Here is a 16461-nt window from a genome sequence, read left to right as displayed (position 1 = left end):
TTGATTCATCTACTTGGCAGATGAGTCCAGAAAGAAACGAGCTGCAAATTACTTTAACTTTTCTGCTTTTGTAGTGTTTTTAATGCGTATAAAAATATTGTCTTGCACAGGGATTTTTCCAGCAAAGTTCCAAAGGAATTCAATAAGAGGAGGTATTAATGACAGTGGAGGGCAGAGAAACAAAGGTGTGAGCGCTACATCTTCACAAGTTCATGTAATATTAACCAGTGATTAAATGAGCGGCGCTGACTGGAGACAGGCGAAGCCCTCGAAACCGAGCGGTGTGCGTTTCACCTCCAGCAGCTCGGCCCATTAAATCCGTGTCCACGAGTTTAGCAAAGCAAGGATGACTTAAATATACCTTATATAACCTCCCACAGGCTGAAACCAGAGAACAAATGTACCAGGAGCAGTTACACTCATTTATTTCTTTAAAAAAAACACACAAAAAAAACTGAAGAAGCCATGTTTACATTTTGGTATTTGTTGGAGGGTTTCCTGGAGGAGGTGGTTCTGGGTGTGGTTAGAGAGGCTGCAGTTAGAGAGCGGGGAGAGAAAGGGAGGCGAGAGTCATGCTGGGGGCAGCAGGCAAACAGGAGGAAAAAAACCTTGAGTTGCAGAGCGTCTGGAACATGCAGACTCACGGAGCAGCGCTGATAATCTGGCAGCGCGGTCGTGGCATCGCTCAGTGTTTGTAGAAGGTTGATGATGGTGATGAGGTGCAGCTGGTGTGGATCTGCTCTGGGCTCCAGCACACCTGCTTTCATTCAGGTAATCACAGACACGGGGAGGGACAGGGTCACCGAGGAAGTGACAGCAGACGAGTCAGAAGTGGAGGGAAAGTCATGTGCTGTGTTCCAAAATGTTGTACTTGTGTACTAACTCTCTGTTTTAGACACTTTCAACTACAGAAACATGCAGTACATGACAAGTAGCAGGATGATGCACTAAGAACGGTCCACAAAAACAAGTGTGAAACTCTGGACAAGACAGAAAAACAACAACAACAACAACAACAAAAAAGAAAGTTAATTTCTGGGTAAAATAATTGAAGCTCTTGATATTTTGGCGGGTGATGTTTCACATGCTGAGGTCCTATTGAACACAGTCAAAACTCCTGCACTACACAAGTAAGAGTCCTAACATGTAAGAGCACTATTTGTTAGTGTACTGAGGGAAGTGTGTGATCTGGAACACAGCAATGGAGAGTTGCTGAAGCAGATGTAACACCTCACATGTTAAGGTTGTGTAAATACAGCTGCAGTGATGGTTATGGAGGTACCACAAAAACAGAAAACGCTCCACCTTTGTTGAAGTCATGGATTGATTGCTTTTTTTTCTCTAAAATAAGGTGAGCCTTGAAAGACAAGATGAAACTGCTTTCGAGGTTCTGCAAGACTCAAATGCTCCACACAGTAACTAACTCAACCAATGAAAACACATCTTCACTGCTGCCATGACGACACGACAGAACTTCCACCGGACCAAAAGATACAGAAATAATTTTCTGTCCTTCTTCCACAAACCATGAGACCCAAATTCACTTTGTGAATCCAGCAGTCTCCATTTACAATTGTTTCCAATCGATGTGTCCTAATGAGCGTTAACTGCAGAATTAAAACTATTGGAGCTGCCTTGAGTCTACGTCCACCATATACTGTATGTTGTGCATTGAAACTCCTTCACCACCATCACTGTTGGAACTACTTCGATGTCACCGCACTCCCACTGGTCGCTGATTGGTCCGCCCTTCAGAGTGGATGAGTGAACCTTACTGTGCGTTCCAGTGTCCATACTACTTTACTATTTAGTATGCCAGAAAAATATTTTGTATGTCCCAGTACTTACTATGTTAAACGTAGGATGCTAAAAGTACCAGGATGTCCGACTACATCCGGTCGTATTTTTCAGTCTGCAGGTCAGCATGCTACTCTGGCTGTTCTGACCCACAATCCTTTGCAGCGGAAGATACATCACATGGACTGAGCTGGTGAGAGAGTTGGTGGCGCTGATGCTCCGCCCACAAAAGGAAGAAGGAGAGGCAATAAAAAGAAGCGTACTCGTTTCAAATCGTATCCTTTTTCTTTTTACTTTAAAAGTCATGTGGATCATGATGGATACGATCAAGAGGGTCAAAGTTCAAGGCACACTTCTATAATGTATGTCCCAAATGTATACACACTACATGCAACAGTACATACTTTTTAAAGGTAGCTGCAGTACGTACTAAAAGTAAAAAGAAAGTGCAATGCAGCTTTAATGTGAACAGGATTTCTAAACTCCACTTTGCCAAACCTCTAAAATTCCCCTCATGTTCTGTCTAAACAACCAGTAAAAGACTTATTTCTCTTTGTACACTTACACCAACCGGTACGGCTGCTTCGGTCTCTTCCTCACCTGGCACCATGTTTGTTTGGAGTACACTCTGTCTCTGGCAGATAAAATCCCCATTTTTAAACCCACCTGTGCCTTGAACGTACATAGCTGTGTTTAACTTGGTTGAGCATAATGAGCTAAACATCAGACCTGTTGACTGAAAAAGATGTGATTCAGAGGTCTGGAACCAGATGAAATTCAGTCTGGGTCCCATCAAATATTTCTCCTCTTGTTTATCATCATATTAAAGACAAAAAAACTATTTTTTTTCATCAACAAAACATGGTTTGCATCCTGCTGCTTCCCCTCGACGTACCTGGTACTCCCAGCTGTCCACACATTCACTTTGAGACACGCTTACATCTTCCAGCTCTTATTAGCTCTCGGCCCAGCCTACAAGAACAATAACTTCACAACTTTTAAAGGAATGATCAGCATCAGTAGAAACTTCATTCTAAGCAGAATTTCTCCCCATAACCTCCCTCACCCCTTTTCTCCCTCAGGCAAAACATTTTGCTGACCAAGACTTAGCCAGCCATCAAGAGTTACAATTTTCCCTTTATCTGCAGTTCACCTCATGTCAAGTCTGCTCTTAATGGGGGCCAATAAACTTAGACGTTCTCATTCTGGCCCCGGCGAGGAGAGCTCTTTGAGTCGGGACACATTTTCTTCAACACTGGGAATGTACTCTTTTTGTTTTTTTACTCTTTTTACCAACAATCTAATGCTGTTGTAAATTCTGTGTCCCCCTGCTGCCTGTCTGCGTGGAGCCATCCACAAATGTGTGTTTGGCAGAACAACCAAGACAGGAATACAGAAACCAATGAATATCTTGCTGTTTTGAAGCCTTTTTTTTTTCTATTTTCATCCGCTATTGTTTTGCAGCCAAGAAATCAATGTTTGGACAATGATATGTTGCCTAGGTTCAGCCCAGGTGGGATGAAGCTACCACTTGTTACAGATTGCAACACTGGTCCATAAACACCTGTCAATACAAGATATAGACAACGGAAACGTTCAAAATCATCACAAAGACACAATTTAACTTGAAGATTCTGAGCTCGGATGAGAAAACATTAATTGACTCCATCTGCACACGGAGAAGTTGGGAATCTCTCCAGTTTACCTGCAGGGTTGTTTTACTACAGTAACAGAAATGGACATTAAGAGAACTGTACCTAAAGAATAGTTATAGATTGTAGAATAGTTATAGATTGTTTTGACTTAAGTCTTATGACAACACTGTCGTGACCGTATGTACATACATGTGTATTACTGGCCACAGTAGTCTCCTCTATAGACCTCATTCTGAGTTAAAATCCATTATAAAGTTGAGTTGGACCCTTTAAAGAGGTCCAGTTAACTTCACACTAAGAGGATATCTTCCAAAATGCATTGGTTGTTGTTGTTGTTGTTGTACAAAACACTCATTGAAATGGGTGTAAGCCTTGTATTAAATCTGAAACCAGTGGAACAGCCATTGTTGGAACTACTTCAACATCATAGTACTGGTACCCCCCACTGATCATTGATTGGTCCACCCTTCAGAGGGGCTGAATGAAGCTTAATGCAACTGTGAGGAACAGGTAGGCGGAGCTAAGCTAACAGCATACTACAACATGCACGACGAACGTTGTGAATTTAAGGAAAATGTATCTCGGGACGAAAAAGATTAACTTTTAAGGAGTCCCTTCGATTTAAATTTAAAACATATTTGCTTTGGCTTAATTTTTATATATTGTTTAAACAACGAACGAGGACTATGGATTTTGATCCCCATGTTCTACATAAGGAAGGAATCAGCATTGTTTTTGCACCACTATTCATTAATCTTTTGTTAAGTTTGATTGTAAATTCATACCGAAGCTCTTAGTAACGGTAGCGAGTTTCAAACCATTTCTTTATTAAATCAGGGTACACCATTATTGTTTTAGTTATGTAAAAGTGTTGTGCTGTCCAATCAACAGCAATGAATTATATAAACAGGAAGTCACAGGAAGTTGGATGTTTGAAAACTGAATAGTAGATCGGGTACTCAGGTGAAGAAACATTCTTGTTGAAGATCATTCTCACCAAATGGACTGTAAAGGTCGAAGATAACTTCCCCCTTAAAGATTTTTAAGTCCACTCCACTTTATTTTCGTAATATATTCATTTGAGTCGACAGTTTCATACCAGTCTGGGCTGGAGAAGTGCTCCAATTTTGACTCGCTGTTCCTAAGGGGCAAATGAATGAAAATAAAAGCACTTCCCTCTTGCGTCATTACATGTGGGTGCTAAAAAAAACCTATAAAAGCTAAAAGTAGTGCTGTTAACTTCCATTTGAAAATATTTACATCGCAGTTTCCAGCCAAACCTCAAGGTGTCTCGGCCCATTCAGGACAGAAACATGTTGTTTATATTCATGTCATACAAGACATAAAATATGGTACCAGTGCAAGGCCTTTAAGAAGTGTAACAGATTGGTTTAGCTCTCGTGATAACATGTCATGTAAAATCTTCATGACTAAACATGTCCTGTGTGACTGCAGGATCATCCTGTTTACTCATCTCCCTGAGGTGATGTCCTGAAATATGTTTGTCATTTACCGTATGATGGACAACACGCTCCCTAGAAATAACATGTGAGTGTGTGTGTGTTTGTCAGCGTGTTGGAGACAGCTTTCAAGCATGTTCCTGTAAACTCAGCATAGATCATCTGGAAAGCTGCTCGCTCTCTGTAGATTCATGTGTTTAGTTTGCATTGAAATGTCTGAGCCTCCCTTCCTCTCCCATTAGCTCACCGTCTCCTCTCTCCTCCCGCCTCCACCCGTCCTGACATCCTGGCTGATGGTGTAGCATGGGGAGATGTTTAGGGAGGGAAAAGAGAGTAATGGTGGACCTTTTTCTGACAAACTCCGAGACAGAGCAAAGAGGAGGTCGAATAAAGTCAGAGGAGAGGGAGATGAATTTAGAGAGGAATGAGAGAAGAAAGGAGAGCGATCCAGAGCGAAGGGCAGATGGAGAAAAAGATTCAGATGTAAAGACAGAAAGAAACAGAGAGTGAGAGAAATGTGTGTAATAGTCCACACCTGAAGCCCAGTGGAGCGGGATGCCATTTTGTCAAAGTTGTCTGAAGGGAAGTGGAACACAATCTTTTTTTCTGAACACACACACGCGCACACACACACACACACACACACACACACACACACACACACACACACACACACACACACACACACACACACACACACACACATGCATTAACACATACACACACATCCATAACACACACACACACACACACACACACACACACACACACACACACACACACACACACACACACACACACACACATTTGTAGCTTTCTGTAAAATAATTGAACAATATCTGGCAGAGAATGCATACAAAATAATTAAAAAAAAAAAAATTCTAGAATAAATATACAGTATTTGTTGTAAAAGCAGAACAGAAATGAAATCCTGTCTAATATACTTATTTGAAGATTGTGTGTTTAGTTGTAATCAACAGCCTATCGCATCATCTGAAAGCTCCTGTTAAGAAGCCCGTGGGAGTGTGTCTGTTGTGAAATACTGTCTTTAATGTTGTTTTGTTCTGTTTCTTTCATTCCTCCCTGTTTGTTGTCCAGGGAAGTGCACAAGTACTTTCGAGTCATATTTTGCTCAACGTACCTATTTGTTTTTCTATCTATCATGTCTCTGGGAGTTTAGCTGAAAGAGTGGTGTGTGTGTCTGTGTTTATGTGAGTCTGAAAAAAAAAAGTGAAAGAAAATCTATAAAGGGTGGGAGGTGAACTGAGGACACTGAAAAATTACATCACTGCAAAATATGTCCTTTGTTACATAATTCTTTTTTCATACAAAAACAAAACATTTCCTGAAAAATGTCACTATATTTTGGAACAAGACTCCTTGGATATGATTTTACCACTGAAGGCATGAATAAACAACACACCGATATTCATGAAAAGAAAGAAACAGGAAGTTAAAATGTTGTGGCGGGGTGGGGAGGATGGGAGGGAGGGAATAAAGGTGAAAAGAGAATGAAATAAAAGAAAAGTTGAATCTCCGTTTAACGCCAACCAAGTTTTGAGATGTAGATGAGGAGACTGAGGAAGAAAAAGTGCGAGAGAGCAAGAAGGAGATCAGAGAGATGGAGTGATGGAGACAGATCTGACTGTCCTTTCCAGCAGGCTGAGCAGCACTTTTGTCTGTCAACAAAACGTGGCCATTAACTGGCTTTAATGATGCTTATAGGCACACACACACACACACACACACACACACACACACACACACACACACACACACACACACACACACACACACACACACACACACACAGGTGTTACATTCATTAGAGTTTTTGTACATCTGGCACTAGCCTGTGTATTGATTATGTCTTAAATTTTTTTTATTACATCATAAACATTAAATTGCAGTTTTATTGCATCTCTTATCGCATTATGTGCAGTTATTAGATTACGAGTTGCTTCACACCTTGTGGAGTCCCAGATTAGATTTGAACCACGTTTGTAGGCGGTTTGAAATGTGATTATGGTTGTGTATCTGAAAATGCAACACAGTTTGATCAGATTTCAAGTGCTCACCCCCCCCATGGAAAACTAATAACACACCAAAGAAGAAGAATACACCACTGGGGTATAATCTCTAGAAATTAAATAGAAAACAGCCTTTTCATGCTTTTGATTGGAGCCCGTCCACCTGTAATTCAAAGGTGTTTACACAAGAGGACACTAGGGTTGTCCAGCAGGAAAGCTGAACCAGCTCAACTTTTGCTGCAATACAATGAAAAATCATTGTGTATTATTTTACAAGCCCGCTTCGCCAAAACTTGGACCACTGTGTAAAATGTACATGAAAACCAAATGCAATGATTTGCAAATTCTGTAAACCCATATTGTTTTGCAAATAGACCAAAGACAACATATCAAATGTTGAAATGGAGACATTTTATTGTTTCATGAAAAATATAGGCTGATTTTTAAATTGATGCAAAGCAACATGCCTCAAAACAATTAGGACAGGATCATGTTCACCACTGAGCTGCATCACCTCTTCTTTTAACAATACTCTGTAAATGTTTGGGAACTGAGGGGACCAGTTTCTGGAGTTTTGAAAGTGAAATGTGGTCCCATTCTTGCCTGATAGAGGATTCCAGCTGCTCAACAGTTCAGGGTCTCCTTTGTTGTATTGTTCATGTCCTGATGCTCCAGATGTTTTCAATGATTGACAGGTCTGGACTGCAGGAGGCCAGTTTATCAGCGGACTCTTCTACTAGAGAACCATGCTGTTGGAATATGTGCAGAATGTGGTTGGATGTTGTTCTGCTGAAATAAACAAGACCTTCCCTGAAAGAGACGTTGTCTTGATGGCAGCATATGTTGCTCCAAAACCTGAATATATCATTCAGCATTGATGCTTCCTTCCAGATGTTCAAGCTGCCTATGCCATGTGCACTAATGCATCCCTGTACCATCACAGATGCTGGCTTTGTAACTGAGTGCTGCTAACAAGCTGGATGGTCCCTCTCCTATTTAGCCCAGAGGACGCAGCGTCCATGATTTCCGAAAATAATCTCAAGTTTTGATTCATCAGACCTCAGGTCAATATTAAATCACAGTACCTGTAAGATTGCGATACTTAAATATCCCAATACATTTTGAATCAGCACCTGAATATCATGATGGTATTAAATTGGGAGATGAAAATATTGTCCTCGTCATAGGAGTTTCTATTGTTAACCTCTGAAAAAAATAATTGTCATAAATATAGAATTGCACAAGTTGTGTGTGAGTTTAAAGTACAAGTTGTTGTGAAGTTTGTTGTGTGTTTGTGACTCAAAACAGACGAACTCCAACTGACCAGGCGTTCGTCGCAGTCTGACAACTTCACATCGATATCGTCAATCTGACGCAGTGTTTTCATTGGAGACATCTCGCACAGCGTAGCATGTAATAGAGTTGTGTGGTTGTTGTTGTACAGTCTGATGGTGTTTTATTACAACGCTCCAAAAAGCTCTCACTGGTGTGTACCTGGGTTTTGATCTGGTGACTGTGACCACGTCATTCACACCAGCTTCTGTTACACAACAAAAAGACCCTTCTACAAAGGTGGCTCATGTTATTGTTGATGTCCAGCAGTAGGAGACTATTCTGAACAGTCTGATCCACCTTTAATTGGAGGACGAAGTTTTGATGCACTTACAGTCCGATCCCAGCCAGTGTTTGCCCCCCTCCTGTTCCCCCCCACGCCTTCCCTCCTGCTTTGTCCTGACCCGTCGTTCATCCTGTTTTCCACTGAGTCAGTGAACAGGAACGACTGCAGGGAAGTACCGCTGTGCTCAATGCATCTTCCCTCCAGCCAGCATCACTGTCATCCAATCCCAGTCTGACCCAAACCCTCTCACCTCTTCTTCTCCCTGTCACTACCCTCCCTCCATTCTTCTTCTCCCCATCCAGCATCCGTGACTCTTTGCTGTCCTGTCATTATATTCACTGAGACGTTTTCTTCTTCTGGCCTTTCTTCCTGGGTCCTCACTGTCCTTTCTCTTTGTCCTTTCACTCTACTTATCCTCTGTCATAGCTGCTTTTGTCCTTTTTTTGAGTGTTTTTCTAGAGTGACAAAGTGTTCTGAGAGAATCGACTGTTTTCCTCTTTGACTGGTTTGTGTGTTTGAAACATATCTGCTAACAGCACTGTTGCCAACCTTCGGCTAATGTGGGAAAAATATTTGGCCTTCTATCTTGTGTAAGTGTGATAGACTGTTTCATAAGTGTGAACACTCACAAACCCCACTGAGAAAATAAACGTTTACAAAATGAAACAACTGGAACCAAGTTATAAGTTTAGATTGGCCACATTTATACATTTAACTGCAACGATTGAAAAACAAAGAATGCAGAGCACAAACCACAAAGCGGGTTAGCATGTGTGATAGTTTTGTAGTTTATTTACTTAAATATCATCATTTGAAAACTGTGATCAGGCCCCCTGGGGCTGTGCTTGGGTTTCTTGATTTTGGTGCCAAAACTGCAACTTCTGTGTTAATGACATGATGCACAAAAATTATTTTTCGCATACACAATCATTGGAAGGGGAGAGTCTGTGAAATTCCTCTTTCCTGTCAGAATTTGCTCCAGTTGGTCCAATAACATTTGGAATGTCCAGACGAGCCATATGCTCATGTTATTTGATCCCACTTCTGTGTGCGGGGCGCCAACAGGAAGTCAGCCAGCTCAGGACTGTCGGTGCTGCATGTGCTTTACTGGCGTTACTCAGAGGAACATTGATGAGCACGCTCTGCTGGCATTTGGAAAATCCAGGTACGACATGGAGGAGGACTGGAGACTTTTTTTTGGAGCGTATGTGCCACTGAGCAGCTCTTATTTAAATGAATGAGATGCCCTCTTGTAATTGGGTATCTAGCTCTACGACCTTTTAGTAAATGCTCATGTGTAGCAGGTATAGTGTACCATGGAATCTCATATTGATTTAATATATTAGCATTTCAATATTTGCTAATTATCACCAAACACAATGTTGTTGAGGCTGATGGAAAAGCCATTAGTTCTGCAGGAGTATGGTGATTAAACCCCCCCGTACCCCACTTCCCCACCATCAACCCTCCCTCCTCTCCCTCCATTAATGCTATGTCATGGCGGATCGGCCATAAAACAAAGCAGGGCGTTAGAGAGGTCGTAACCGCAGCGGTGCCCTCAGCACTTCTCAGTTGATATTAACACAATTGGAGACATATTTCAGAGGACACTCAAACACACATTCATCACTGTTATCTCTGCAAACAGCAACTGACTGAGAGATTATGGACGTGTTGTGTGAAGGGAGCTGCACGAGTGTTTTCTTAGGATTTTATCTGGAAAGGCAACACGGATTCTGAGCTGCCGTCACTTTCCAACATGTGACACATTACATGACATCATTTTAGTGTTTCAGTGTAAGAAGGCTAATTTTAATAAAATGATGTCTTACTTGTTAGATTCTGTGTTACTTCTGGAGATAAAGTCACAAACTGGCTGCAGTTTTTCAGAAATAAAATGTAAATATTTAAAAAATCCTGCCGGAAAAACACTCGTGACAAGGTGTGTGTTCACGTCGACTCTTCACCTGAAGCCAAATCTCAACAACCACATTTTTATAACCAGGTAAGCACTAATAAATCTGTCTCCATGTGGTATTTCTTTGTGACTGCTCGGTGAAATGTTGGAACATTTTTCTATCGTATGGAATTCCATCCGTTAACGCTGGCACGGCGCCATGGAAACGTGTGGTGAATTATAGAAACAGTAGAGCAAATGAAGGTCAGGCACCATGTGTTTGATGTGATGGATGGACACACTGAATGCATGACATACTGACTTTGACCTTTTGCAGGTTTCTGAATATTATAAATTAGGAGGGAATTGGCAGGTGGAAACGGTGCAGGTGAGGGGAGATTGTGAGGAGCACCTACTCTGTATTCAAATAAAAGAAATGAAAGTGGTAAAAATAAAAGATGGGATTAACACACTCGAAGGTTTCGGGTCACGGCCATTAATCGGTTCATTGATCAAAGTCAGTGTTTGCTAAAAAGAAACTTTGGAAATCTTTTATTTCTACAACGTATTAATGCGTCCCCACATCCTCCTCTTTTCTTTTCATCAGGTTGTACAGAGGCACCTCCGATCCGTTCACTTTATTGGAGATAAAGTTTTAGCTGAATTTCAGGAGCAGGACCACGCCTCAACCACTCCCCCATTTCCGGCCACACTCCTATAAATGTCCACCCACTCTAAACCTCGGCCCGTTCACGTTTCCTGCATCCGGAACCAGACACTACGCAGAGAAAAGAGTATACGACCTTACCTTGGCCCAAGCATGGATCTACTGTTCCTCAGCCCGTCCGACGACGACGATTGTCTTGCCTCCCCAGAGGACACCCATACAGCCGCCCTCTCCAAGGCCCCGGGGATACCCACGAGACGCCGCCGGCCGCCACCGGGAGCACCCAGGCAGCACATCGGAGTCGGACCCGCCGATCTCCAACAAGCCGACCGGCTGCATCCACCAGAGTCCCTCTCTCCGCTCGGTCCTTCCGTACGAAGATTCCGTCCTCCAATAACTCATTCACCGGTGACGGAGGGAGACCTGCCACCCCCAGACGTAGTCAACGGAAACGTAAGTCTCCTCTCTCTTCCTCCGCTCGCTCCTGACCCAGCGCTCGGGAACGAGCCTCCGACAACTCCGGCCCAGCGCGCCGCGCTCAAAGCCGCCGCCACCGCTCCCGCGGTCCAGCCAGGTCCCCCGTCGAAGATGCACCGGCCAAGATCTCCGACTGGACCGTAGCACGTCTGTTAAAAGCGTTAAAAGAGAAGGGGATACCTCACCACCGCTCCGACAACAAAGCGAGACTGTTCCAACTCCTCACAACTTTCCGGAAGCCACAAAACACAAACGTACCTCCACGCAAAACTCACCGGCGTAACGTCAACAACAGTGACGTCACCACGCACCTCCAAGCCCCGCCCTCCCACTCACAAAGTTCCGGGTTGCCAGGTCGGCAGCACGTCACCTCCCATCCCCCTCCACCTCCCCAGGCAAACTCACCTTTGCACAGCGGCACCGGGATGCCAAATCTCTTTTCCTCTCTTCAATTTCCACAGCACTCCATCCCACCTTCTGGCTGGATTCATCAGTCTGTACTACTGCTGTTGTTCAACACCCCCTTTTTCCGCACTCTACCCCGGCACCGGGTTGCCAGGTCTTCTTTCCTCTTTCCCCCTCTCTCATCCATCCACAGCGCCCATCATCACCACCAGGCGGCCAACTTACAACCCTTCTGCCCCCTTTCCTCAGGCACCTCCAGCGACCTTCCCCAGCACAACGAGGGCCATAGTTTACCCTCCTACCATGCAGATTCCTGGCACCAGGATGCCAGTCCCTACTTCTTCTTTCCCTACCCTCCAACCATCCCATGCTCTCTTTTCGGGCACGTATTGTATCGTAACGTATCATAGCATAACGTATTGTAGCTTATCATCTCGTAAAGTATCGCATCGCAACGTATCGTAACGTATCACATCAACATATTGTAAGGTATTGTACGTAACGTATCGTATCCTAAAGTATCGTATCTCATCACCTTGTAAAGTATTGTAACGCACCATAACGTATCGTATCCCATCATCTTGTAAAGCATTGTAACGTATCGTATCACATCGTAACGTATTATATCTCATCATCTCGTAAAGTATCGCATCGCAACGTATCGTAACGTATCACATCAACATATTGTAAGGTATTGTACGTAACGTATCGTATCCTAAAGTATCGTATCCCATCATCTTGTAAAGCATTGTAACGTATCGTATCACATCGTAACGTATTATATCTCATCATCTCGTAAAGTATCGCATCGCAACGCATCGCAATGCATCGCAAAGCAACGCATCGCAACGCATCGTATCTCATCATCTTGTAAAGTATCGCAACGTATATTAATGTATCGCATCACATCAACGTATCGCAACGTATCGTATCTTATCATCTCTTAAAGCATCGCAACGTCTCGCAACGTATCGCACATATCGCAACGTATCGCAACGTATCGCATCATCTTGTAAAGTATCGCAACGTATCACAACGTATCGCATCACATCGCAACGTATCGCAACGCATCGTATCTTATCATTTCATAAAGTATCGAATCGTATCGTATCACAACGTAACGTATTGTATGTTATCATCTCATAACGTATCGCAACGTATCATATCTTATCATCTTGTAAAGTATTGTAACGCATCATAATGTATCGTATCTTACCACCTTGTAAAGTATCGCATCGTAACGTATCGTATCTTACCATCTCGTAAAGTATCGCATTGTAACGTATCGTAACGTACTGCATCTTATCATCTCGTAAAGTATTGTATCATATCGTAACGCATCATAACGCGCAACGTATCACAACGTATTGTATCGTATCTTATCATCTCGTAAAGTATTGCATTACCTAACTGTGTAACGTGGTTTAACTTACTGCCGTCAGAAATATCCAGACTGCTGATGGTTGTCGCCTCAGAGACAGCTCAGGAAAACGCAGCAAACTTCTTCCCCTGAACCGCTGTTCATCACTGAAACAGGCCAAGTTGCCAATCGATCCTGGTTCCTTTTACAATTCAGAGCAGTTCTAATCACCTCGGGGATTAATCCTGACTCCTTCTCCGGCTACTCCTTTCGCATAGGGGCAGCCACCACCGCGTCAAGCGGAGGAGTCCCAGACCACCTCATCAAGGTCACGGGCCGCCGGCGTTCCCAAGCCTACCAACTTTACACCCGCCACAGCTTCAACGATCTGCGCAAAGGGCAGGCGGCCTTACAGTCTGAGGATGGCTTCTTTCGGGGATCTGCAAGACCCGGGAGCCGCAGTGGATCCTCGACTAAGCCTTCCCCAAACCGCGAAACTCTCACCCCGGCTTAATCTCCCCCAATCAATGAAGGTTCGCCCCCAGCCGAGGCGGGGTCCGAGCTAGTGAAATACTGTTAAAGCTATAAAGTACCACCAATCAGTGAGTTGGTGTGGGTTAATGATCAACAATATTAGCTTTTATAAAGATAAAACCAAATTATATTTCATTTAGGCACCTACCTAAAACCCAGTGGTGCCAGTGGAGCCGGTCTCCTGCAGCACCGGTCCACTAACAAGCTGCTTAGCAGTGGGAGTCGGACACAAAGGTAATGGAGGGTGCTCACAGCAGAGAGACAGTGTTGGACGCTGTTCAGTCCCATAAGGTGAAAAAATGAAAACATTAGCAATAGACTACCAATTAAAGTAGCTGGCGATGGTGAAACAACCAATCAAAAAGCAGCGTCAGGTCACCTGTTTGGGAACCCTGTCAGTTGGATAGAACTACTGAACAATTTTTACTTCATTATTATTTTACAATATATATTTATCCGTCCATCCATCATCTAAGCTGACATGCGTGTATTAGGACAGTGGGAGGTAGCCGGAGTACCTGCAGAACCTACGCAGACACACGGAGAACATGCAAACTACGCACAGAAAGGTTCAAACCAAGCCTTTCTCCTCTGGATAACTAACCACCAATCATTGGCTGAGTTATGCTCTGCTTTATGTTAAAGACCAGATATATTTATTTAGCAGCATGCTGGGTGTTTCAAACCAAGCTGAGAATTGGATATTGTCTTGGATATACCAACCTAACACCAACTTAAGTCCAACTTAAGGACAGTTTAGAGGTCGTTAAAATAATTTAAATTTAATGCAGTGATATGACCATAAACTGTGCTGCTATAGTTTGAATATTTTTACTTATTTACTCTTTACTTAAGACACCACATCCCCAGAAAGTCAGTGAGACACAAATACCAACGCACAAAAGCACACGCGTTTTGTTTATGTGAGTCCAAGTGTTTTAACACTTCATTTTTTATTGTAAAGATGAACCAATTGGAAATAGGGTGCTTACATAGAAAAACTGTAAATTTGTGCGGCACACTATTTTCATTGTCCAAAAAAATAACAGAACACTGCGACAGGAAGAGTTGAGGAAGTGGAGTTGCAACAGGACCAGAGTAGAAGATGAGCTGCTACGGGAGCCGCAGATAATTAAAAGGCTTATTCTCTGGGGGGAAATATTTTTTCAGGTGTAGTGATGCAATAAATAGGACAGTGGTGTGAAGTGTTGCTTGGGGTGCGTCCATGCACTCGCTTCACCGCTGCCAGTGTTTACATAGAAAATATTAGGAGCGGTAAAGTAAAATCCCAATTTACAGTCAAAGATACAAGAGTGCATGAATAAAAACACAAAGTAAGAAGTTAACTACAATTACGTCAGTGCACCTTTTTAAAGAAAACTCCACGTTCGTGTGCAGAGAAGCAGTTTGCAACTTAAACCATGACAATGTGTTCTGTACTCAACAGCTGTGATTAGACACATCTAATGTGAAACACACCTGAGGCTCATTATGGATAATGAACCCCAGAGCCAACAGCTCCACTGCATCCGAACATGTCACATTTGCTCACAGTTCTGTTGAACTTGTGTTTATTGTTCAAAGGAAAACTGGACTTGACTGTGAGTTGGTGCTCCAGAGTTCCATCATTTATCTGTAATGGGAACTGAGAATGATTTGTGAAACAGGATGCTGAGCGAAACAACCCAGAGAAGACTCCTCTCAACAAATCCAGAGTGACAACATTCTCGAGTCCAGCATTCATGCGGAGTTCAGTTCGTATTGCAGATTTCATTGGGCTCCTCGTGCAGGTGTAAAATAATGGCCCAACACCTGAGGATAATGGCAAACGTCGCCACAGTTTTGTGCTGGCATGAAATCAGAGACCAGGAAGGACCCTGAGTGGATGAAAATCTGGGTTGCTAATTCTTTTAGTGAGTTTCTGTATTTCCTTCTTGGAAGTGTGAATCATGCTGGGCCCAAAACCCAGAAGAGGACAGATCAAACCAGCCTCTTCAAGTCTAAATTCTCCCGACTAAGGCTCTATGGTGTGCACAACTCCCTCTTAAAACTTCCTTATAATGATTAAGAGAGCAGTTACACTCACATGTGTAAGATTAGGTTTATATCCCACAAATCTCCTTTATTCTACAGTCCCATGAATGCTTTCAGACAAGGATTTTGTAGGACATTATTGGGATTAAATTTAAGAAGTTACTTTTAACTTCCCCTCTCCTAGTGAAAGATTAATGTAAGAGACATCAACTTTAGAAAATTACAAAGTGATCCCCAGAAGATTTTCTCCACAGAAGATAATGAGACAGAGCAGAATTGTGATCATTAACTTCCTGTTTTCTCTTCTGACATCACAGGCTTCTGCACACATTCAGATAAAGCAGCTTGCTGGGAGACCAAAGCTTCTTAAGAGCCAGAGAAGGAAAAAAAAATGAAGACTTGTTCTTGTAAGATAGTCTCATTTTCTAGATATTTTAGCCTATGAGAGGGAAAAAGAGAAGAGAAAAAGAGAAAAAAGATTAAAAGGGACAGATACACAATAAAATGTAGATACGAAATGTTCATGT

The 16461-nt window shown here is 42.7% G+C and overlaps 1 protein-coding gene across 1 annotated transcript in view; it reads right to left on the bottom strand.

The window, feature by feature from the left end:
* LOC138210999 (uncharacterized) overlaps positions 1 to 767 on the bottom strand; it is a gene marked incomplete at its 3' end in the record, with an annotated part of 49656 nt that extends 48889 nt beyond the window's left edge. Inside the window, 1 exon segment of the mRNA XM_069170483.1 lies at positions 645 to 767. Within this exon segment, the coding sequence (XP_069026584.1) occupies positions 645 to 767 (123 nt within the window).
* Between the last annotated feature and the right edge of the window lie 15694 nt (positions 768 to 16461).

Source organism: Embiotoca jacksoni, unplaced genomic scaffold (assembly GCF_022577435.1).
Source record: "Embiotoca jacksoni isolate LCO1_2020_lvr unplaced genomic scaffold, fEmbJac1.0.p SCAF_5, whole genome shotgun sequence".
In the NCBI taxonomy this organism is placed as follows: domain Eukaryota; kingdom Metazoa; phylum Chordata; class Actinopteri; family Embiotocidae; genus Embiotoca; species Embiotoca jacksoni.
Note: the sequence above shows the minus strand (reverse complement) of the source record. Positions and strands in the feature narration are given on the sequence as shown.